This window comes from Myripristis murdjan, chromosome 16 (assembly GCF_902150065.1).
Source record: "Myripristis murdjan chromosome 16, fMyrMur1.1, whole genome shotgun sequence".
Taxonomy (NCBI): Eukaryota; Metazoa; Chordata; class Actinopteri; order Holocentriformes; family Holocentridae; genus Myripristis; species Myripristis murdjan.
In genome coordinates this window covers 29,004,407-29,027,044 of record NC_043995.1, presented here as the reverse complement: position 1 = coordinate 29,027,044, position 22,638 = coordinate 29,004,407, and the positions used below count along the sequence as shown (strand labels likewise).

At 40.6% G+C, this 22,638-nt stretch overlaps 2 protein-coding genes and 1 long non-coding RNA gene across 3 annotated transcripts in view; 1 reads left to right on the top strand and 2 right to left on the bottom strand.

Moving 5' to 3' along the window:
* Nucleotides 1-22,638, bottom strand: part of dpy19l1l (dpy-19-like 1, like (H. sapiens)) — a 196,285-nt gene that overhangs the window by 74,088 nt on the left and 99,559 nt on the right. The gene's annotated exons all lie outside the window — the stretch shown is intronic.
* LOC115373378 (uncharacterized) lies at nt 987-18,288 on the bottom strand. The gene is made up of 3 exons (XR_003929533.1): nt 18,278-18,288; nt 16,587-16,590; nt 987-1,062 (listed from the first exon to the last, which is right to left on the bottom strand). It is a non-coding gene; the product is annotated as an uncharacterized LOC115373378 (long non-coding RNA).
* On the top strand, nt 15,195-19,095 carry LOC115373370 (fucolectin-1-like). Its single transcript, XM_030071717.1, has 6 exons — nt 15,195-15,238; nt 15,711-15,781; nt 16,864-17,155; nt 17,485-17,636; nt 17,973-18,252; nt 18,806-19,095. Exons 2-6 carry the CDS (start codon nt 15,715-15,717, stop codon nt 18,954-18,956), a joined length of 942 nt encoding a protein of 313 aa, XP_029927577.1. The 5' UTR covers nt 15,195-15,238; nt 15,711-15,714; the 3' UTR covers nt 18,957-19,095.

Here is a 22,638-nt window from a genome sequence, read left to right as displayed (position 1 = left end):
GCCCCTTTTAACGCTGCGAGCCTCAGAGCGGTCAGTTCTGCGCAACACCGACAGTTGACCCCTTTCTTCGTTTGTGTGTGTGGATTTATGTGCGTGAGTGAGCCAGGTAAGCGCACATTTCTATTCACTCCAGTGTAAAGTAACCTAATTCCAGTTGAATGTATGACTTTGATTCCTCCTGTTCATTACTATTGATTGTTGTTGCCGCGATATAATTTGTTAAACTCTGTGTAACCGGCAGCTAAGTTACATTTATAACTGCTGTTCCCTGAGTAATGGTGATGTTTAGTTATAAGGAGCTGATCATTGTAATTGGTCCATAATTGGAGATTATATTAATAATATGGTAAATTAATTTATTTGGAGATGTGGTTAAGATGTTATTTTGTTTCCTTAATTTGCAGAACCACAAACATATACACACCTGTAAACCTTGTTTGAATAAATCCTCTCTACACCGACTCTCTGGCCGGAGTCATCACTCTGTAGTTGTCCTGCTCAATCAAACCAGTTTGTCCCCGAGGTCCCCTTCCTCATACGTTTCCAGAATTACAGATTTTACAGATTCAATTTAATTTTAATTTAAAACTGCCCATCCACAACGCTGCGCCAGCAGTCTGAGCCACTTCATCTGTGAGACAGACTCAAGTAACCCAGCTCTCAGCAATAACAGTGCATGTTCTTGCACTGTACACTCTTTTGTTGTTACTATTCATGTGTGTTGCTATGGAGCCGCCTGAAATGAAGCTGTGCCACCTGGCTCACGATGTGTAATAACATGTGAACTAGTGAACATGTAAACGCATGTTTCAATTGACCTGAAAGTAAGAAGATAGTGATATCTTTTAATATTTGTGTAAACTAGCCCTTTAATCTTAGAAATCTTTATGGACTTTTTCCTCTCTCTGTCTCGCAGAGATGGTACTGTTCCCGAGGTTCCATTGGGCGAGTCTTTCACTCTGGATTTTACCAGCAAAGTGGAGGGACGCTATGTGACTGTGAAAACGGAGGGTCATAACAAGATCCTTTCACTCTGCTAAGTGGAAGTCTATGGGTATCCTGCTGCGAATGGTGAGAGTTTGAGTTGTGACATGTTTTAAAATGTGATTAGTGTTGATTTTCCTCCAGTCAATGGATATACAAGTCATAAGACAAAGTTTTGTGTCTAAATGGAATCTACGCACAAACCACAATAATACTAAAGAAACATAATGATTTATAGGAGACATGAACTGGGATAAATTGAACAAAAAAGTTGCATCTCCTATTTATGAGAAATCAGAAGTTAGTGGGATTGTGGATTTTTAATACATATGGTGAGTTTTATAAAACCCAAAGATTGTCATGATTTTGATCTGTTGATTTTTGTCACCATGTCCTTTGTGCAGGAGAGAATTTGGCACTCCGAGGACGAGCAACTCAGTCGTCACTATATCCACTTGGAATCCCAATTAATGCCATAGATGGGAATCGTGACAACGACTATGGCCAAGGTTCATGCAGTCACACGCAAGACAACTTCAGCCCCTGGTGGCGACTGGACCTGCTCAAAACCTATAAGGTGGTTTCTGTCAGCATCACTAACAGAGATCTTGTACCAGAATGAATCAATGGAGTTGAGATCTGTATTGGAAATTCCCTCGACAGCAATGGCAACAACAATCCCATGTAATTTATCAGGAATACTGAAAACTGTTACTGGACAATCTTGGCATTCATTTTCAACACAACTCTGTGTCTAGTTTTGAACAACACAAATTTGTGCTACTTCCAAACACGACATGTTCTTATAAAAGCGTGTACAATCATGTGCAAACACATCTGAAACACGTATGGACCAGTGCCTTACTCAAAGACACCTCAGTTGTTGAGGGAGGGAAGAGCATTTCTCCTTCACTTTTCTTTCCCTGATCACAAGACCATTTCTCTGTCCTTTAAACAACTATTTAAAAATATTTGTACTTTTTAAAACAGTAACACTGTTAACTTCTACAGTAACATCATAAAATATAAATCCAAAAAAGTCTATAGCATCATGTAAGAGAATAAAACCAAGGTTTACCCACAACATGTTCAGTAATGCTGTGTTCAGAAATGGCACAAACACAAACATATCAGTCACATGATTGAATGTATTGAAACTGAAACATCCTTTCTTGTGTCCATTTGTTCACCTGAACTGTTGGTAACAAAATGATTTCTGCTTCTCCTGGTAGGTGTGCTGTGGTCTCGCACATCGCTGCAGGTCTTAATGAAACCTTCCAGTGTAATGGGATGGAGGGGCACTACGTCAACATTGTCATTCCAGGAAGAAAAGAGTACCTGACCCTGTGTGAGGTGGAGGTGTACGGCCACAGTCTGTTCTGGGTCTGAGGAGGCCGAGAAATTCAACACACTCACTTTTACATTGAGTGATGCTCTCATGCAGGCTCTCAATGATTGCAGTTATTGATTAAGCCCCACTTTCTAGATTGTCAATATGAAAACCAATCATGATGGTAATGATGCCAGGGACAATTGCTGTGACAGAGCTGCCTGACCTCTGTGATTCTACCGACCATGATGTATCATCATAGAGCTGATGGGTGTTGCAGCATTGGAAAATAAGTGGTACTTATTGTGCAAAATATTTTGGAAGTAAAGGTTAAAGTTGGGTTGAGCACATTGTTTAGCTCTGTCTCAGTTTTCCAGACTTTTCTAGTGAAAGCTGAATTGGAGGTTGATCTTGTTGGTCTAGAGCTGCTCTGTATGCAGATATAATGTCACTGGGCTGCTTGTGATTTGTCTGGTCTGTGCTTGATGGACGAATGCTGTTGCTTCGCTGCTTTTGATTCAGTCTGAGATGACTGTTTTCAATATTGAACACAGCATTGTTACGACACTCTCTACTGCTGAATAATCAGAATCATAATCAAATAATCATTCACTGAAATAAATTCTCTTCAAAATGAATGCCACATGTTGTCCTTTTCCTTTATTTATTTATTTATTTACCCATTGATTCATACATTCATTCATAAGATTAGCTGAATGAGGACAATGCAAATTTATATAGCAACACTTTGCTGATTTAAACACATACATGAAGCTAATGTTAGGTTTCACCTCCTGACCCTTGTTGGGCTTTTTGAAGAATAAGTATTGGTGGAGAAACATGTCAAGATAAATATTCAGACACAGACACACATAAGCACACACAGACACACACTCACTCTACATACAAATAAATATTCTAGTAAAAATGTAGAATGTAAAAGGCTATATAGAAAAATGCTTGCAGATATTATACAGCCTAGCAAAGTACTTAAACAATAAATGCATGCATACAAATTAGTGTTTAAGACAAAGGGACGAGGTATTTTATCTACAGTTTACAAGAAACAAGCAGTGTAAAGTTGATGAGAAAACTGCAAGTGCCTGCAGTTCTGACTTGGTTTCAGCCAACATTTGACCTGTATATCAAAGTCTTTCATGTCTTTATTCAATTTAATTTCTGTTGGCAGTAAATTCTAGACATGTGAACAGTTTTGGACTGGATAGTAACACTGATTGCTTCTCTTCATGTTTTCAGTCAGCCTTGTTAATAAAAGAGCTTTATCTAAACTGGTTGGGGTGGCGACTCAGTGGTTAGCACTGTTGCCTCACAGCTAGGAGGTCGTCGATTCGAGCCCCAGCCAGTCTGAGCCCTGTCTGTGTGTAGGCTGCATGTTTTCTTTGTGTTTGCGTGGGTTTCAGAAGGAACTCCAGTTTCAACAGCGTCACGTACTGGGTGTGTAACCGAACATACGTCGCTGATCTCTCATCTCTCATAGCGTTGAAGCATCCACAGACATCTTTGGGAAGTTTCTGAAGTTCTTTCTCTCTCTCTCTCTCCCTCCCCCACTGCTTTGGAGGCCCTGCTACTTTTAATCGATTTCAACTGGTTCCTTTTGTCTGTGTTGAGGACCATAGTCCTCACCACTGTCTACTGCCCACTCACCCCTGCCCCCCATGATGTTGTGCCCTCCCATATCATAACACACACACATTTGATGTAACTGCATTCAAGTAGCATTCAAGTTATTATTAATTCTTTCTTGCTTGCTTGCTTGCTCTGGCATTGGCCCTGCATGTTTTAAACATGGAGTTGACTAGCCTCTGCTCAAAAACCTTGATATTAAATATTTAATTAACTATTGGCCTACCTATCTCCAAATTACCATTTGTTTAAAAAGTAATGGAGAAAATTGTCCCATCACAATTGCAACCATTCCTGAATGCCAAAGAGATCCGTGACAAATTTCAGTCAGGGTTCAAACCCTCCACAGCACTGAAACAACTATATTAAAGGTGACAAATGACCTGTTACTTGCTGTTGACTCTGGGGAAAATGCCATGCTAGTACTACCTAGTATTACTAGATCTTAGAGCCACCTTCAACACTGCATATCATGAAAAAAAAAGAAAAAAGAAAAAAAAAAAACCTTTTCACTGAAAATATTACTCCGCCCGGCAATGTTATTGCCCGAGTCTGTGTGGTTTCCATGGCAACAAGAAACGTTTCACTGAAAACCCGCATCAAAAGACGCTGTCAAATTTGTTAGTCTGCTTAATGGACCGTTTTGTTGCCAATTTTGATTTATTTGGCGACCTAAGTTTGGATAAACGGCTGAACGAGGAAGACAAGACAGAAGAGAAAAAGGAGAGATACACGAGAGTGACGAGTGAAGAGCTGGATCAGCTGGAAAGGTCAGGAAAGCCCGTACGGCCCAGTCAGTGTCTTGGACCGTCAGATGTCTACAAGACTACCTGACAAACACCGGGCAAACAGCTGATTTCTCAGCTGCAAGTAAAGAAGAGCTGAACAAGATCCTCCGTGAATTTTATGGAGCTTTAATTTCTACAATAGAGAATGAAATGCGGAGTCAGCACCACGGACAGTACCTGTAAGATTTTCCACGGAGATGTGCGGGTATAGCTTTTTTCTTGTTATTAATGTGTTAATGTTATCAGTTATTAATTAGCCTATTAATCGTTATTAATTTGTTTAGTCTTTATGAGTTGCCTAGGCCATTGATTGAATTAATTTGTCAATTTGTTTGCATCTGTACACTGAAGTGAACATTTAATAAATCAACACATCTGTGAAAACTGTCGTCTTTATTTCAGAGATAAATTGATAACAGCCTGAAAAGGTGATTAGCAAAAGCCCCTGAAAGGTGGGGTTGAAATTATATAACTCTGTTCAGCCTTAATGTGACTGCTTACTGTTACTTTTGCTGCTTAGCCACATTAATCGGAGCTGACGTTAAATTGGAGTGACACACCGCCAGCTGAAATAAAACATCTGCCGGTGAGTTTATGAAAAGATTGTTTGTTGTGGTGCCGACACTGGAAAGCAGTAGCCTATATTTAAATATAGCCTAACTGTTCATAAGATGGTTGTAGATAGACTAAAGATCAGCTATGCTGCTGAGTCGCTGTCACGGCACCTGTTAGATTAAAAATGACTGAGAAGTCGGCAGAAGTATAACTATCAGTCCATGAAAAAAATTTTTTTTTTTCCAGCGGATATTCTAGTAACAACATGATTGAGCTATCAGAGCAGTTTTGTTGCTATATATCTGTGGTATTTATTCAGTTTTGGGAAATCACGATGTCTAGAAAACATGGTAAGTCCAAGTTGGCTGGCTGACACGGACTAGTTAACGTCAGATCTCTCAGATTTCCACTGAAACGGAGAGAATAGGCCTACTAGCAAAGAAAAAAACTTTTACATTTTGGCAGCGAAATGCCCACAGTATGAATACATTTTGATTATACATTTTATTTTGTTGGTAATAGTTGTATAATCACAGTTAATGATCATGCGCACTGGCCACTTACACATAATAATCAAACTGCAATCTTGAGGCAAACAATCAAGGGACCAAACAATATTCATCCAAAAGGGATATATATCTTCAACCTACAGCAATGAATTATCTAGCCACCTTACAACATAAATCCATAAACATTTAACTACTCCAAATTAAATAAATGCTCACTTCAATCACGCATAACCCTTACTCTGCACTGATGCAAAGGATCACCAACGTGTGCTCAGTCAGGCTGCCAAACAGAACAAAACAATGCAGGAGGATATATAGCCAAACAATCAGTGAACCAATGAAGTGGAGGAGGAGTGATAACTAGTATGGCTCTTCTCAACAATTTGATTCTGTTCTGTTTTGACAAACGTGTCCTTCTCTGATATGGAAAAAGTGTTAATTACATCACAACTGGACTACTGCAAATCCTTTTTTTTTTTTTTTTTTTTTTTTTTTTAGCCTTCCCCAGTCCTCATTATCTTGACTGCAGATGATCCAAAATGCAGCTGCCAGGATGTTGTACTAAAAAGTGTGAGCACATCACCCGAGTCCTAACCTCTTTTCATTGGCTGCCTTTTGATTTTAGGAATCAATTTAAACTCCATGTGCTCTGTGTTACATCTCCTTGGTCCTAGATCTGACAAAAAATCTCTCTTATATGTCCCACGGTCACAGACAATCATGGTGTACTCGCTGCACCATGACTGGCCCGCTAACTTTATAATTTGTTGTCATGTCTGTAACTCTGTATGTAACCTTTGCTGTTTATTGTTGTTTTTTATTTATTGTTTACTGTTAACTTTGCATGTCCTTTGTACAGCACTTTGGTCAGCTTGAGCTGTGTTCAATTTATTCTAGAAGTAAATGTTACTTACTTACTTACTGACTTGCTAAGGGGAGTTGTTTCATGGTGATACTCGAATAAAGAAGTTCCACCAGTTAGCAAGCAAGTTGGCTGTAAAAGTCTGTTGCAAGCAAGTGTTTGTGCATCCTTCGAAACATTTTTTACAGCTTTGGGTTGCCTTTCAAAATCTTGTTGTTTGCTTTTCCAGGTACGTCGCTGGGCCATTCATTTTGGAGAAGAACAGTACCAGTAAAGCAAGCCAAACACGAGCAAGCTTTTTTTGTGTCAAGGCCAGTTGCGTTTCAATTGTCACTTCAGTCTTTGATCACGCCTCAGTGAGGTTATATGTCAGGGCCAGTTCTCAGGTGCTCATGGCCCACTGAATGCTCATGGGGCAGACAGGGCTAACTGTGGCCTGAGGCACCGCCAAGGGTCACAGGCAGGGCTTAATTGGCTTTGGCGGGGTGACAGGTGAAACTGAATAGTGGAGATGAAGAATAATGGATGAATGGAAAATGGCTAACAGCTGACAGTATTTGTCAAACGAGGACACATTAGGGGTGATGTAATGTCAAGGTGGGTGCAAATACAATCAGGTGTAGACTGCACTTTTACAGTGTTCAATATTGGAACACACACACAACCGTATTAAGGCCCTCTAATAAAATTATGTTTTAGGAAGGGAGCAAAGAAGCAAGATTAAAAGCAAGATCAGAAGAAAGCAACTAGACCATCAGTTATGAAACATATAATAGAATTTTTTGCCAATATCCAGTATGCCAACTCTTTTGGCAGATTACCAATTCTGATACCTGGATACAGCATACTTTTTCACCCAAATTGCAGAGAACGTCAACATCTTACACCTGGTGCAAAGCAGCACCAAGTGCGACATCAGTGGTTTTTGCTAGTTTCCAACGGGAAATGGTTGCCATTTCCGTCCAGCTCCCACTTTGTTTGAATAGCACTCATGCCCATCTGTGTGCCCGAGGTCTCAAAATGAGGTGTGGTCAGGTACATTGTTGGTATGAGGTGTCACCTGGCATGGTCTCCAGGTGTCACCTGGAGCGGTGTTCAGGTGTGACCTGGCACAATGTCACTTGGTGACAACTGAACACCACTGCAGCTGACACCTGAAGACCGCACCAGGTGACACCTGAAGACTATGCCTGGTAGCACTGCTCCAGGTGACACCTGAGCCCCATTCCAGATGACATCTGAAAACTACGCCAGGGAACACATGAACATCTTCCAGGTGACAACTGAAGACCACTCCAGGTGACAAATAAGTACCACTCCGGGTGACTCCTGAACACGGCTCCAGGTGACCAATGAGCACTGTGCCAGATTACACCGTGCTGGGTGACGCCTGAACACCACTCCAGGTGACCACTGAAGACCATGCCAGGTGGTCCTGCTCCAGGTGAAACCTGAACAGAACTCCATGTGACACCTGAATACCGTTCCAGGTGAAAAATGAATACCACTCCAGGTGACACCTGAACACCATCACAGTGTCACGGGGGCTGGAAGGTGGAGGACCCAAAAGCAGGAGCCACAGGCAAAAAATGCTCAATTAAAAAACAAAACTTAATTATCAGGGAACACAAGAAACTCAGGCAGGAAACAGAACGGAACAGAACACAATGAAGCACAGCACAACACAATGAACTGACCAGGAACAGAACTCAAAACAGGACTTAAATACACAAGAACCAAATGATCAAACAAGACACACCTGGGGAAGGGGCTGGAGCACGAGACAGGAGAACACAGAGGATAGGCTGAGGCAAACACTGGGAGGGATCAGAACAATCAGGGATGATTAACAGACACAGGACAGGTGTGGCACTGGAAGGAGCAAACAAGACACAGGTGAAATCACTAAAAGAACCAGGCAAAAGAAACAATCAAACAAAACACAAGAAACACAAAACCATGACAGAACCCCCCCCTCAAGGGAAGGCTCCTGAAGTCCCAAAAACAGTATCAGGGGCACGGGGATGGATGGCCGTCATAAGACGGGGGGAGGAGGAGGAGGCCAAAACAGGGCTCAGAGCCGGAGTCTGGTCGAAGGCCGGAGGGCAGATGACCAAGGGCAGGGCGGTGCTCGGGCGGACAGCCAGGGCGCGAAGAACCAAGGACGGAGCGGTGCTTGGGCGGACGGCCAGGGTGCGAATAACCAAGGACGAGGCGGTACTTGGGCGGACGGCCAGGGCGCCGGGAACCAAGTATGGGGCGGCGCTTGGGCAGACGGCCCGGGTGCCGGGAACCAAGCACGGGGTGGTGCTCGGGCAGACGGCCAGAGCGCTGGCGGCCAAGGCAGAACCTCCCTGGATGGCGGCAGTGCGGGCGGCAACATCCACTCCGGGAACTTGGACAGGGACTGGGGCTGGGGCATCCAGTCGGGCTCAGGGAACTGGGACTGGAACAGGGACTGGTACCAGGGCAGCCAATCAAACTCGGGGAACTGGGACAGGGACTGGGACCGGGTCAGCCAGTCGAACTTGGGGAACTGGGACAGGGACTGGGACCGGGTCAGCCAGTCGAACACAGGGAACTGGGCTTGCTAGACTGCTGGAGCTGGTAGCTGGGCTTGCTAGGCTGCTGAGGCTAGTGGCTGGACCCACCAGGCTGCTGGGACTGGTGGCTGGACTCGCTGGGCTGCTGAGGCTGGTGGTTGGACTCACCAGGCTGCTGGGACTGGTGGCTGGACTCGCCGGGCTGCAGAGGCTGGTGGTTGGACTCACCAGGCTGCTGGGACTGGTGGCTGGACTCACCGGGCTGCTGAGGCTGGTAGCTGGGGCTGCTGGGATGCTGGGGCTGGTGTCTGGGTTGCGGCTAGTCTGCAACAGGGGCGTAGCTAGTATTGGGCCTGGGCGGCACTGGCCCGCCCAGTTTGTTCACTGGCCTGCCCAGACAGGCTTAATTTTTTTTTTTTTTTTTTTTTTAACAATCGAATAATGATTGAGAGGCTGAGTGATTAATTCGATATGAACATGGGCTGTATTCGTTTTTGTAAGCTTAATGAAAGCATAATATATTTTTCATTTTAAACTCTATTCCATTGGTTCCCAAACTGGTTCACTAAAAGAACCAGGCAAAAGAAACAGAATCAAACAAAACACAACAAACACAAAACCATGACACACAGGTGACACCTGATCACTGTGCCAGGCTGCACCAAGCCAGGGGACACCTGAATGCTGCTCCATGTCACACGTAAACACTGTGCCAGGTTACATTGCGCAAGGGAACACCAGAACACCGCTTCAAACACCTGACACCTGAACGCTGCACCAGGTGTCACCTGAACACTGCAGGGTGAAGCAGGGTGAAGCAGGGTGAAACACTGCGCCAAATGACACCTGAAGACCGTGCCACCATGTCAGGTGACTGCGCCTGCTGATACCTGAACACTCTGCCAGGTTACACTGCGCCTGGGGACAGCTGGACACCGCTCCAGGTGACACCTGAACAATGTGCCAGGTTACACTGCACCTGGAGACACCTGAACACTGCTCCAAGTGACATTGGTCTGACACCAGAACACTGCCCCAGGTTACACTGCGCCATGTTACAATGCACCTGGGGACACCTGAACACTATTCCAGGTGACACTGGTTTGTGACACCAGAACACTGCCCCAGGTTACACTGCGCCATGTTACAATGCACCTGGGGACACCTGAACACTATTCCAGGTGACACTGGTTTGTGACACCAGAACACTGCCCCAGGTTACACTGCGCCATGTTACAATGCACCTGGGGACACCTGAACACTATTCCAGGTGACACTGGTTTAGGTGACACCTGAACACTGCTCCAGGTGACACCTGAACACTGCTCCAGGTGACAACTGAACACTGCTCTGGCTGGTACCTTAACACCATGCCGGGTGAAGCCTGAGGACTGTGCCAGGTGACCCCTGAAGAATGCGTCGCACCAGGTTACTGGGGTTAGCCAGTTAGAAAACTGGCACAGCTCACAGTGGTGCCATACTGTAATCAAAACAGTGCCCCCAATGTAGTGAACTGTACAGGCGCATGATATACTTGAGGGAGATATGGCATTGTTGGAGTATTATGAATGTTGCTGAATAAGCCTAAATTCATACCTTTTTCCCTAGACGCCATTCAGTTACTATATTACTGTTTCTGAGTCTGATTCTGATTCTGATACAGGAATGCTAAAGACTTGAAGTCTCTGGGAGTCATTAGCCTAGCTCCATCAAAGTGAATAAATAAACCTTGTGGCAACTCACAAGCTGTCTTAGTTACGCAGTGTATCATGTGGATGTGAAATACATGTCTTTGGATTTAAAAAAAGACAAAAAAAAAAAAATGAGGTGGCACTACAGCAAGCCTCTAAATTTCAAAACTTTGAAAATTCATAACAAATCAACCATATGTGCGACAGCTTTGCAGCTTTCACCAAAATGTAGCCCCAATACTGAAGAAACGTTTGTGCATTTAAACCTATTGCAAATTATGAAATCCATCACTCTATTTTTTTTTTTTTGAAAAACTGTAAAACTTATTAAACCTATCTCCTCCCACAATTTTTGCTCAAATGTCACCAAACTTGCTACAGAGCATCTTCAGACTGTCCTACACAAATGATCTACACAGATTTTTGATTGATCAAAAATTGAGCCTACAGAGCATTAAAATGTTTGACTGTAAACGTTATTATAAACATATACTTGCAAATTCTTGGTAAATAAATCTTCAATGTTCATGAAAAAATTGACAACATTTTGGAGTCATGGTAGATGATGTGTGGCAAATTTCAGAACTGTATCTCAAAAACTGAATTTTTGACAGCATTTTGAATTTTGCTCTCATGTGAACAATTGCAGTCAATGCAAGAATGGCATTTTTAAACATCAGTTTATCACTTATGGAGTAAATCAATCATTGTTAAGAACAAATGATCAACATCTCCATGCTGTCTAGATGCAATGTGTGTATTTTCAGATTTTTGTCTTAATAACTGAATTTTTGACAGCTGTTTAAAATCTGCCTTTCCATGCATGGATGGCTGTTGTCCTGCATGTCAGTGATTGGCTCAGTCAGTTTGTGAAGCTACATGTGATGTTTTAGCTCAGTGAGACAGAGGCCTCGGTGTCAAAGAGTTCAAGCCTCAGCTTGTGCAACATTCCCATGTGCCAAAACTCACCAAACTTTGCACAAAGGTCCAGTCCCATGCCAGATTTCCTCAGCTGCAAACACGAGCCAATAGGCCTGATGGTGGAACTACAGCAAGCCTCTAAATTTCAAAACTTTGAAAATTCATAACATATCAACCATATGTGCTACAGCTTTGCAACTTTCATCAAAATGAAGCCCCAATACCGAAGGAACCTTTGTACACTTTACACTTAAACATCAATGAACGCTGCACCAGGTTACATTTTAACACTGTTACATTGTTAAAAACAAATTACCAACATCTCCATGCTGTCTATGTTACCGACCTCAAGCCTAGGGGTACCTGGGCCGGTAGCAAACTCGCTGCACAGCCCTGGAAAACTGTGGAGCAGTAAGGAACAGACACTGTTTTAATAGTGTTGTCAGCTCAAGCGCCATGTTTATTCTACTTCATAACACAAAGCAGTTTAAAAATATTACTGGAATTTAACATCCTTCTTAACTACAAAATGTCTGGATGACAAAAAAACATAAATGTCTTTCAGCTTGTTATTGTCAGTTATCGTTCACAGTACCAATGTATTTTCCATGTGTCTAATAATAAAATAAAATAAATAAAATAAAATACCAGTCAGTTAACATAGACACATCTTTATAGTAGGCTGACTATTATTCCTAAACAGTGAGTTCTACTGGTTTTCTTACTGAAAATAAGTTGTTTAAACAACATCTTAAACTTTACACTACTTTCCTTACAGAGGAATATTACTACATAACTGAAATGTAGACTGCATAAAAATATTTCAGTGTAACAATAAAATAACAATAAAACATTTTTTAATATGTATTTCCCTTCTACTAAGTATGTTTAAATGAACCAACCTGGTAGCAATGTACACAATTTATAGCATCGCACACTATCACAAGTTCACTGTTATTCCATAACTTATGAACCCAACACTAATACTTCACAGACGGAACTGGTAATGTCCTGTACCTTGTTATACATGTCAAACTAATTAATAAATGGTAAGTACTGCTTACAAAATGCTGGTTTTGGTAATTGCCGCAATATTGTACCATTTGACCATGATAACACGGGTGCTAGCTTAGAAATTATACTCGACACAAGACTACGTCCAAACTCGTTTTTTTTAAATACTTAGATTGCACATAGGGAGAGTGGGGTAAGTAGTGTCAATTTTTACTTAAAGTGCCTTTAAAGCGAGGGGATTACAGTAATGTCTCCAACTAAAATATGCACATATAGTTTAGGATGTTGTGCATCCCTGGGAACAATCACTTTGGATCTTATATAAACTGTTTGAGAAATATAGCTTTCAAAAAAAAAAGTGGTTTTGTGGCACAACTTGCCCCTGGTGCGGGGTAAATTGTGCCATTAGAGAGAATACACTAGGGTAAATTGTGCCATTGATAACTGAAGTAAAACAGATCATTTTAACCTCACAAATGATAATGCTATATAAAAGCAAAACAAATTCAATACAAAATTATTTATTTAACATTTATTTATTATTTTAACAAGATCACAGACCACTTTTCTATAACAAGGCCTAGCGCCGCATGAACACATACTCAGAACAAAATAAAAATTCCAAAATGAGCACCTGCAAATCATCTTCACCTGAATCTGAATAGTTTTAGTGATCAAAGGTAAGAAGACAATGTACAATAACAATAAAATAGAATAACATAATTTATAGTATATAATCACAAGTTGTGCCACTGGCACAACTTACCCCAGGCCCTTTGGCACAAATTACCCCAAGCGCACCATTTTGAAAAAAATGCATCCCCCAGCTGTTTTGAGCTAACATCATGCTAACTGTATAGACTCATGGTGTAGCTTACTAAAGTACTAAAACCTGTGTGAACTGTTTTCAAAGTTTTCTATAATAGTTCAAACACAGCAATCAAAAAACCTTGATCATAGAAATTTTACTTTGGAGGGCAAAAAAATGTTTTTTGAACTTAAATGTTCTTACCTCTCAAGCCATGTGTCTCCCTTCTTTGTAGGATGAGTGAAATGGATGCCTCTTCAAAAATATGCGGTCACATGACCAGCTTCTTCTATGGTTTTCTAGATAACAGGGGTGGCACTACTTGCCCCTTGGCACAAATTACCCCACTCTCCCCTACATGTCAAGAAATGCTTAGTTAACATTTATGTAACATGTCAACTCAATCTGAGTTGTTAACACCATGTTTTACATACCTGTGGAGCAGTAAGGAACAGACACTGTTTTAATAGTGTTGTCAGCTCAAGTGCCATGTTTATTCTACTTCTTCATCACCGACACGGCTTGAGTTGGGCGTCCCCTACTGAACCCTAGTGTTACAGCGACACCTACTGTCACAAAAAATTAACAACAACATTTAGTCCAAATGTTATGTTAAATGTTAGGTTGTAGCTACTAACATGTTTTGAAAAAAATAAGGGGGGTGTCAGTTTTTTTTCCTTTTCTTAATAGAGGCCATTTTTTCCACCCTCTACATCTACATGCAATATGTGTATTTTCAGAATTTTGTCTTGATGACTGATTTTTTTTTTTTCTTTTTTTTTTTTTTTTACAGTGGTTTGAAATCTGCCTTTCCATGCGTAGGTGGCTGCTATCATTTGACTGGCTTAGTCAATTTGTGAAGCCTCACATTAATTGACACTTGCCAATTAGCTCAGTGAGATAGAGCATCATCCTTCATGCAAGAAACTGTCAGTTCAAGCCTCGACTGATGCAAAATGCACCTTAGAATGCCACCTTTCTTTTCATCTTCCTATTCTCCACTTGTTGCTCCGAAATGCCTAAAATTGCCCAGCCCCGACCATTGCTGCGCCGTGGTGGCCTTGACAGTACGATTGGGCAAGGAGACACACAGCAAGAGCTAGAGACTGAGAAGTGGTGGATTGCTCTGAGTTCTCAACTGGGTGAGAAAAATATCTCTTGAATGCTAATGATAATACTACAATTATGTAAATCCTTCTTACAACGTGTATATTAAATTGTGTACTAAAAGTTGTAATCATATAATTTTTATTCTGGTAAATAAACTGTTCTTATGAGTTAACTAAAGTAAACAGACAACACCCTGGTCCAAGAAAATTTTTCTGTTTCCTTATCTTAATAAAAAAAAAATGTGCAAAGTCTACTTCATAATTTGGGAACATGGTGATGCCCAACTGTGATCTGAATGATCTAGTGTGTGTGTGTGTGTGTGAGAGAGAGAGAGAGAGAGAGAGAGAGGTATAAAAAGCTGCAAGCAGGCAGTTCTGAAGCGCATCGGTGAGCTGCTTGAAGAGGGCACATCAAGACTCATCATCCTTGAGAGCATTTTTACTTCATCTCTCCTTAAATCCTTTTTGACCAGAGAGAAGGTGGGAAACATTTTTCTTTCTCTCCCCAAATTATTCTTTAAGTGTCTTTTGATTCAACTCTGCTGATCCACTGCCTGAGCAATAAAAGAAATTTTAGTTAAAGTTAAAGTGTAATTAAAGAAACTGTGTGGCAGTCTTACCTTCCATCTAAGAAAGTTCGCTCTTCAGAGGAGCAATGTTTTTCCTTGCTTCTGATCTTTTAATCAGAGAGCCTTTCCAGATGTTGCTTGAATTTTATGTTTTATATTTTTTATACTCCTTTTTTTTTAAATGATGAGTTCATGACTTGTTTTATTCATTTCATTTCCTTTTTTTTTTTTTTTTTTTTTTTTTTTTTGCTTCCATTGGGAATCACTTTATTGCCTCTTTTGAAATTAAACTGTAAGGTGGAGCCATGTGTTGTTGATCAGTTTCACACAGTAATGATGACAAATCTACTAATGTCCCTTTTTATTGTCTCTCTCTCAACCAGAAAGATGAAACACACCATAATTATCCTCCTGCTGCTTCTCCTGGGCACCTGCACGGTTACCACCGCTTCAAGTAAATATGATCTTGTGAAATTTATGTTGCCATAAAATGATAGATAGATATGATAGATGATAGATAACTTTATTGTCATTCAAGCACACATGCATGAAAAACAGTGCACTGGAATGAAATCTTGTTGCATTTGGCTCTCAGAAACAGTTAAAAAATACAATCATCAGCCATAAAAGAGCTTTTGTGTGCATACAATTGAAACATATCTGCAATAAATATCATGCAATAAATATCATGGCATGCTATCCAATCTTGTTTTAGGCCAGGAGCTGGATGATCAGAGGATCCAAATGAGAAAAAAAGGAGGAAAATCCGCACACTGAATTGGAGCTCCCAATAAACTGTATAAAGTGTCCACCTGCCACTTGCCATGTCATTACTCTATAGTTGCCTGAGGAAGACTGTAAAACGAAATGTTGTTTTTTAGTCAATAAAGTTTATTGGGAGCTCCAATTCAGTGTGCGGATTTTCCTCCTTTTTTTCTCATGCTGTGTATCTTTGACTGCTGGAGAATTACAATCACAGCCTGTGATTATTTAAATAAAATGCACTGGCTGCCTTAATTGGTTTGATTACTGCATCAGAAACTTTGCAGTTGTGTCAATCTAGTCGCAGCTGTTTCTGTCATAGAGGTCAGTTGGAGAATCGGCTGTGTGCAAAACATGGCTAAATCTACAGTATGCAGGTTAGAAATAAAAGATATGAGGAACATTATTGTGGTGGGTTCATTTTTTCCCATTTTAAGTAAAACTGAACGGGCAAAGGTAGCTTTGTTTCCATATTTAAATTACTGTGACACAGTTACCTGTCTTGTCTTTAGCACCAGCAGCTACCAGCCATTAGCAGCGTCTTGCCATGTGTTGTTTGATACTGTGGAAGTGAGTTAGCACTCGGTGACAGATACTACATGATTAGCTGAAATGCAGGGTAAGTTTGCAATAACTGTGATCATGGTGCCTAAACAGCAGCAGCAGCAGCAGCACATATTGTTTATACTAGACACAACCAGCTGTGGCAAGCTACTGAGAAACAATGACAAATCATCAACTAAATGTATATTTAAATGTATGCCACATTCACAGAAAATCTGGCCTTGCGTGGGAAAGCGACTCAGTCATCAATCATAGGCGCACCATGGACAGGCTACAGTGCCGCCTCCAATGCCATCGATGGAAACCGCCAATCTCAATTCATGGCTGGATCATGCACTAATACTCACCCACAAACGAACCCCTGGTGGAGAGTGGACCTGCTGGACTCCTACATTATCACCTCCATCATCATCTCAGTCAGAGACTGCTGTGCACACCAGACCAGTGGGGCAAATATCTACATCTCGGATTCTCCTATTCAAGATTGGAGAACAAAAAAAGCGTAAGTGAATATAAAGACTCATCAGACAATAAGCATGTGGATAAAGTGACCACTACTCTTTCCTGAGCTTTTTTTTATCCACAAAAAGTTGTCTGATTGGATGTTCTTGTACTGCACACTCTTTTGTTGTTACTATTCATGTAAGTTGATATGGAGCCGCCTGAAATGAAGCTGTGCCACATGGCTCACTATGTGTATTAATAACATGTAAACAAATGTTTCAATTGTCATTAAGGTGAGAAGATAATGATATTTTTGTTCATTTTTGTGTGAACTAGTCCTTTAATCTTAGACATCTTTATGGACTTTTCCGTCTCTCTGTCTTGCAGGGATGGTTCTGTTCCTCAGGTTCCATTGGGCGAGTCTTTCACTCTGAATTTTGACAGCAAAGTGGAGGGACGCTATGTGACTGTGGGACTGGAGGGTCAAAACAAAGTCCTTTCACTCTGCGAAGTGGAAGTCTATGGATATTCTGCGACTGGTGAGAGTTTGAGTTGTGACATGTTTTGAAATGTGATTATTGTTTATTTTCCTCCAGTCAATGGGCTTACAGGTAATAAGACAAAGTTTTGTGTCTAAATGAAATGTATGTACAAACTGCAATGAATGAATAAGTTTATTTCGGTCTTAAATCATACAGGATTTTTATAGGAGACATGAACTGGGATAAATTGAACAAAAAAGTTGCATCTCCTATTTCTGAGAAATCAAAAGTTAGTGGGATTATGGATTTTTAATACATATGGTGAGTTTTATAAAACCCACAGATTGTCATGATTTTGATCTGTTGATTTTTGTCACCAAGCCCTTTGTGCAGGAGAGAATTTGGCACTCCGAGGACGAGCAACGCAGTCGTCAGTGTATCCAGCTGGAATCCCATTGAATGCCATAGATGGGAATCGTGCCAGCAACTGGTACCAAGGCTCCTGCAGTCACACGCAATACAACTTCAGCCCCTGGTGGCGACTGGACCTGCTCAAAACCTATAAGGTGGATTCTGTCAGCATCACTAACAGAGATATTCTACCAGAAAGAATCAATGGAATTGAGATCCGTATTGGAAATTCCCTCGACAACAATGGCAACAACAATCCCAGGTAGTTTATCAGGAATACTGAAAACTGTTACTGGACAATCTTGGCATTCATTTTCAACACAACTCCGTGTCTAGTTCTGAACAACACACCTTTGTGCTACTTCACAAGACAACATGTTCTTATAAAAGCGTGTATAATCATGTGCAAACACATCTGAAACGCGTATGGACCAGTGCTTTACTCAAAGACACCTCAGTTGTTGAGGGAGGGAAGAGCATTTCTCCTTCGCTTCGCTTTTCTTTCCCTGATCACAAAACCATTTCTCTGTCCTTTAAACAACTATTTAAAAATATTTGTACTTTTTAAAACAGTAACACTGTTAACTTCTACATAAACATCATAAAATATAAATTCAAAAACGTCTATAGCATCATGTAAGAGAATAAAACCAAGGTTTACCCACAACATGTTCAGTAATGTTGTGCTCAGAAATGGCACAAACACAAACATATCAGTCACATGATTGAATGTGTTGAAACTGAAACATCCTTTTTTGTGTCCATTTGTTCACCTGAACTGTTGGTAACAAAATGATTTCTGCTTCTCCTGGTAGGTGTGCTGTGGTCTCGCACATCGTTGGAGGTGGTACCGAAACCTTCCAGTGTAATGGGATGGAGGGGCGCTACGTCAACGTTGTCGTTCCAGGAAGAAGAGAGTACCTGACCCTGTGTGAGGTGGAGGTGTACGGCCACAGCCTGGACTAGGTCTGAGGAGGCCGAGAAATTCAACACACTCCCTTTTTACATTGAGTGATGCTCTCATGCAGGCTCACACTGATTGCAGTTATTGATTAAGCCTCACTTTCTAGATTGTCAATATGAAAATCAATCATGATGGTAATGATGCCAGGGACAAATATTGCCGCAACAGAGCTGCCTGACTTCTGTGATTCTACTGACCATGATGTATCATCGTAGAGCTGATGGGTGTTGCAGCATTGGAAAATAAGTGGTACTTATTGTGCAAAATATTTTGGAAGTAAAGGTTAAAGTTGGGTTGAGCACATTGTTTAGCTCTGTCTCAGTTTTCCAGACTTTCCTAGTGAAAGCTGGATTGGAGGTTGATCTTGTTGGTCTAGAGCTGCTCTGGATGCAGATATAATGTCACTGGGCTACTTGTGATTTGTCTGGTCTGTGCTTTATGGTCGAATGCTGTTGCTTCGTTGCTTTTGATTCAGTCTGAGATGACTGTTTTCAATATTGAACACAGCATTGTTACGACACTCTCTGCTGCTGGATAATCATAATCATAATCAAATAATAATATTCGCTATAAATTATATAAATACATTTTCTTCAAAATGAATGCCACATGTTGTCCTTTTCATTTTATCTTTACTTTTATTTATTTATTTAGTCATTCATTCATTCATTCATTCATTTATTCATTCATTCATAAGATTAGTTGAATGAGGACTGTAAAGGAGGATGTAAATTTATATAGCAAATGGCTTTATAGGGTTAATGTGACATTTGAGTGGGAAAAAGATTATTCCCACAAGGTCTGTGATTCCCGGAGGGTGGGGTGGTAGTTTTATTTAAAGGGCTTTTGGTCATTAATAAGACACAACGTGCATATTTTTGAATATATATTTTTTAAATTTTATTTTATTTTAGAATAGAGTAAAAAGACCCTTATATTTAGAGTGCTGTATAGTCTACACCTACAGCACTTCGCAGACAGCACTTGCCTCGCACCTGCCTCGTCTGTGTGTGTTTGCCTTTAGGCTGCTGGGCGGAGCTTTTGACTTGCAGGCTGTTCAGTCAGAGCAGAGCTGAAATGATGGAGCAGGTAAGACCCAGAGGACTCCCAAAAGTTCATGGAAGCGTAAAAATGTTTTGGTAAGAATGAGGGGAGCAGTTTGTCTTTGCCAGGAGCTTCATTGGTAAATCTTTCAGAAAACCACTGTTGCAGGTGTACTTAGAGCTGCAGCCCTTATTAAAAAATAAGAATAGAACATATATTACAGTTTTTTTTTGATTGCTTGAACTCATTTTACAAATGCTTTGCTCACTGTGCCAAACTCTAAACACAACGCAAATAAGACACAACACCTGGAAATAAACCATACACATTTATGGCAAACTGAAACTCAGTCATCAAAACTTAAAAATCCTTTGTCAAAATGCAACTCTGATGACAAAAGGATAAACATTTCCATCATATGAACACACTTTCACAGCAGCAAGCAACACAATAACATACTTACAGTTTTTTTAAATTGCTAAAACACATTTCACAAAACTTTCCTCCATTTTCCCAAAACTCTAAACACAACACACTTTTCTAAAGCTACATACACAAAACCACACCTTCTCTTTTCAAGACTCAAACTTTCACACCAAAACAGCTGCTCAAAGCCTGCAAAAATTTAAACACTATACGCATCATTACACACTACATCAAAACAACTGAAAACACAATGTTCAGTGTGTGAGAATGTTCTTTTTACGTTTTTTCACAACTGCCAAAGCACATTTTTAGAAACCTTACAGTATCTGTTCTCAAAATATATCACTGTAGAGTATTGGGCATTCACAGATTTGTGTGTTTCATATGAACAGTACGTAAATCTACAGAAAATACAGTATGTACACTACTGTACTGTATCACAACTCAATGCAAACACTACAGAGGATCCATTACACAGAACAATACAAAACACAATGTTCAGGGTGTGATGTTTTTTTTTTTATTATTATTTTTATTATTTATGGAACTATACCACACACACACACACACACCACAATCATTGTGCGGCATCACCAGTAGCGGTTTTAGGCATGGGGGGCGACACGAGCGCCAAAAAAAAAAAAAACATCAGCGCTGCAAAGCAGTTTTCTATTACCGTATTCATCTGAATATAGGACGATATTTTTTCCATTGAAAATGCCCTGAAAAAACGCCCTTGTCTAATATTGGGGGTCTAACCAAATACTCATGTATTGTACTTGCATATGTAAACCAGTAGGTAGGCTCGCCTGATGCCACGATTACCGGCAAATGGTGACATTGCGCCGTCAATAATCAACCATGTTGTCTGTGTCATTGTCCGTTGTGCTGCTGCAGCCGCGTATGAACAAAAGTTGATTTACAGTTTTTTTCGATTGCTTACACACTAAGAACATACTCTTAAACCAATGTGACAAAACTTGAAGTCATTGGAACTAAACCTTAAACACAGCGTGGCCATACCTTAGACACAAGTGCTGCTTTAAACTGTGTTTGCAATTCTGCAACACACTTCCTCCTGAGCACTAGACACTATTTCCTACAGAAGACACCTCGCTCAAAAATGAAAGCATGTGGTTACAATTGGGAAAACACTTATGTTCAAAATATAAAACACATCAGGTTATAAGAAAACCCAAGACACACACGTGAAAGCACTTACTTAGAAAACTGAACACCAATCATTCAGGGCCTAAGCACTACAAACAGGCCCCAGGTCAGCCATGTTGAGGACTTTGCGTGGAAGCAGTGAGAGAAAGAGGCACAGGAAGACATCGTATGCGATGTGGATGAGATTTTGTAGCTGTACATAGTTTGATTTTGTTGTACTGTTTTATTTTTTCTTTACATACTATGTATGTATGTTTATTTATGTTTGTCAACTGCAGCAAACATGCAGCAACATGCAGCAAAATCACATTTTGTCACCGCCCAATACAACTAATCCACTCACTCACTCACTTCATACTCCAAAATGCAACACAGCCTTTTCAGTCTGAGCAGGTTCAACCTTACTTTTTCCTGCGTGTACGGTAGTCATATTTTTTTGACGATTTACATCGTCACATATTGTAAAGCAAGCAGCAAAAGCCAATATATAAACTCAACTTCTGCCCAAATGAGTAGATTCCTTCAGTCAGCTTTACTGTACTGTAACACAGCTGACAACAGAATACAAAATACAGCTGTCAGTTTGAACAAGGTTCTCCTGTGAGCTACACATTCAAATGTGAACTTACAGTAAAGAATTGCATCCAAACTCAGAAAGGCTTTGAAGTGAAATTTTACTGTGTTGATGGAAAAACTGAAATACTGTAATTCACATACAGTATTACACAGAAAAACTCAGAGGAGTTGAAAAAAATACAGAATACAATTTATAGGCCCCTTTTTTGTAGGTGCATCCTGACTGATTGGTGATTGGTGGAAAGGGCAGTGATGCAGGTGAACTAGTGATTTCATAGAGATGCAGGTGCAAAAGAGTGTGAAAAATGTGTGAATCCAATGAAAAGGTATGAACACATTTGCAAAAGAAAACCTCTGCTGTGGTTTGGAGGTGAAGATGACGACAAAGTGGATCCCAGTTTCATTATACTGGAAAAAGTGATTGAAAAAACTGTACTGTAAAGTACAATATACTGTATACTGTATACA

What these genes read in the sequence shown, in the direction of transcription:
- LOC115373370 (XM_030071717.1), top strand. Translation starts at nt 15,715, where the DNA reads ATGAAACACACCATAATTATCCTCCTGCTGCTTCTCCTGGGCACCTGC. An exon ending in CTATGGATATTCTGCGACTG is followed by an intron (nt 17,637 to 17,972) that starts GTGAGAGTTTGA and finishes CCCTTTGTGCAG; the next exon opens with GAGAGAATTTGGCACTCCGA. An exon ending in AATGGCAACAACAATCCCAG is followed by an intron (nt 18,253 to 18,805) that starts GTAGTTTATCAG and finishes TTCTCCTGGTAG; the next exon opens with GTGTGCTGTGGTCTCGCACA.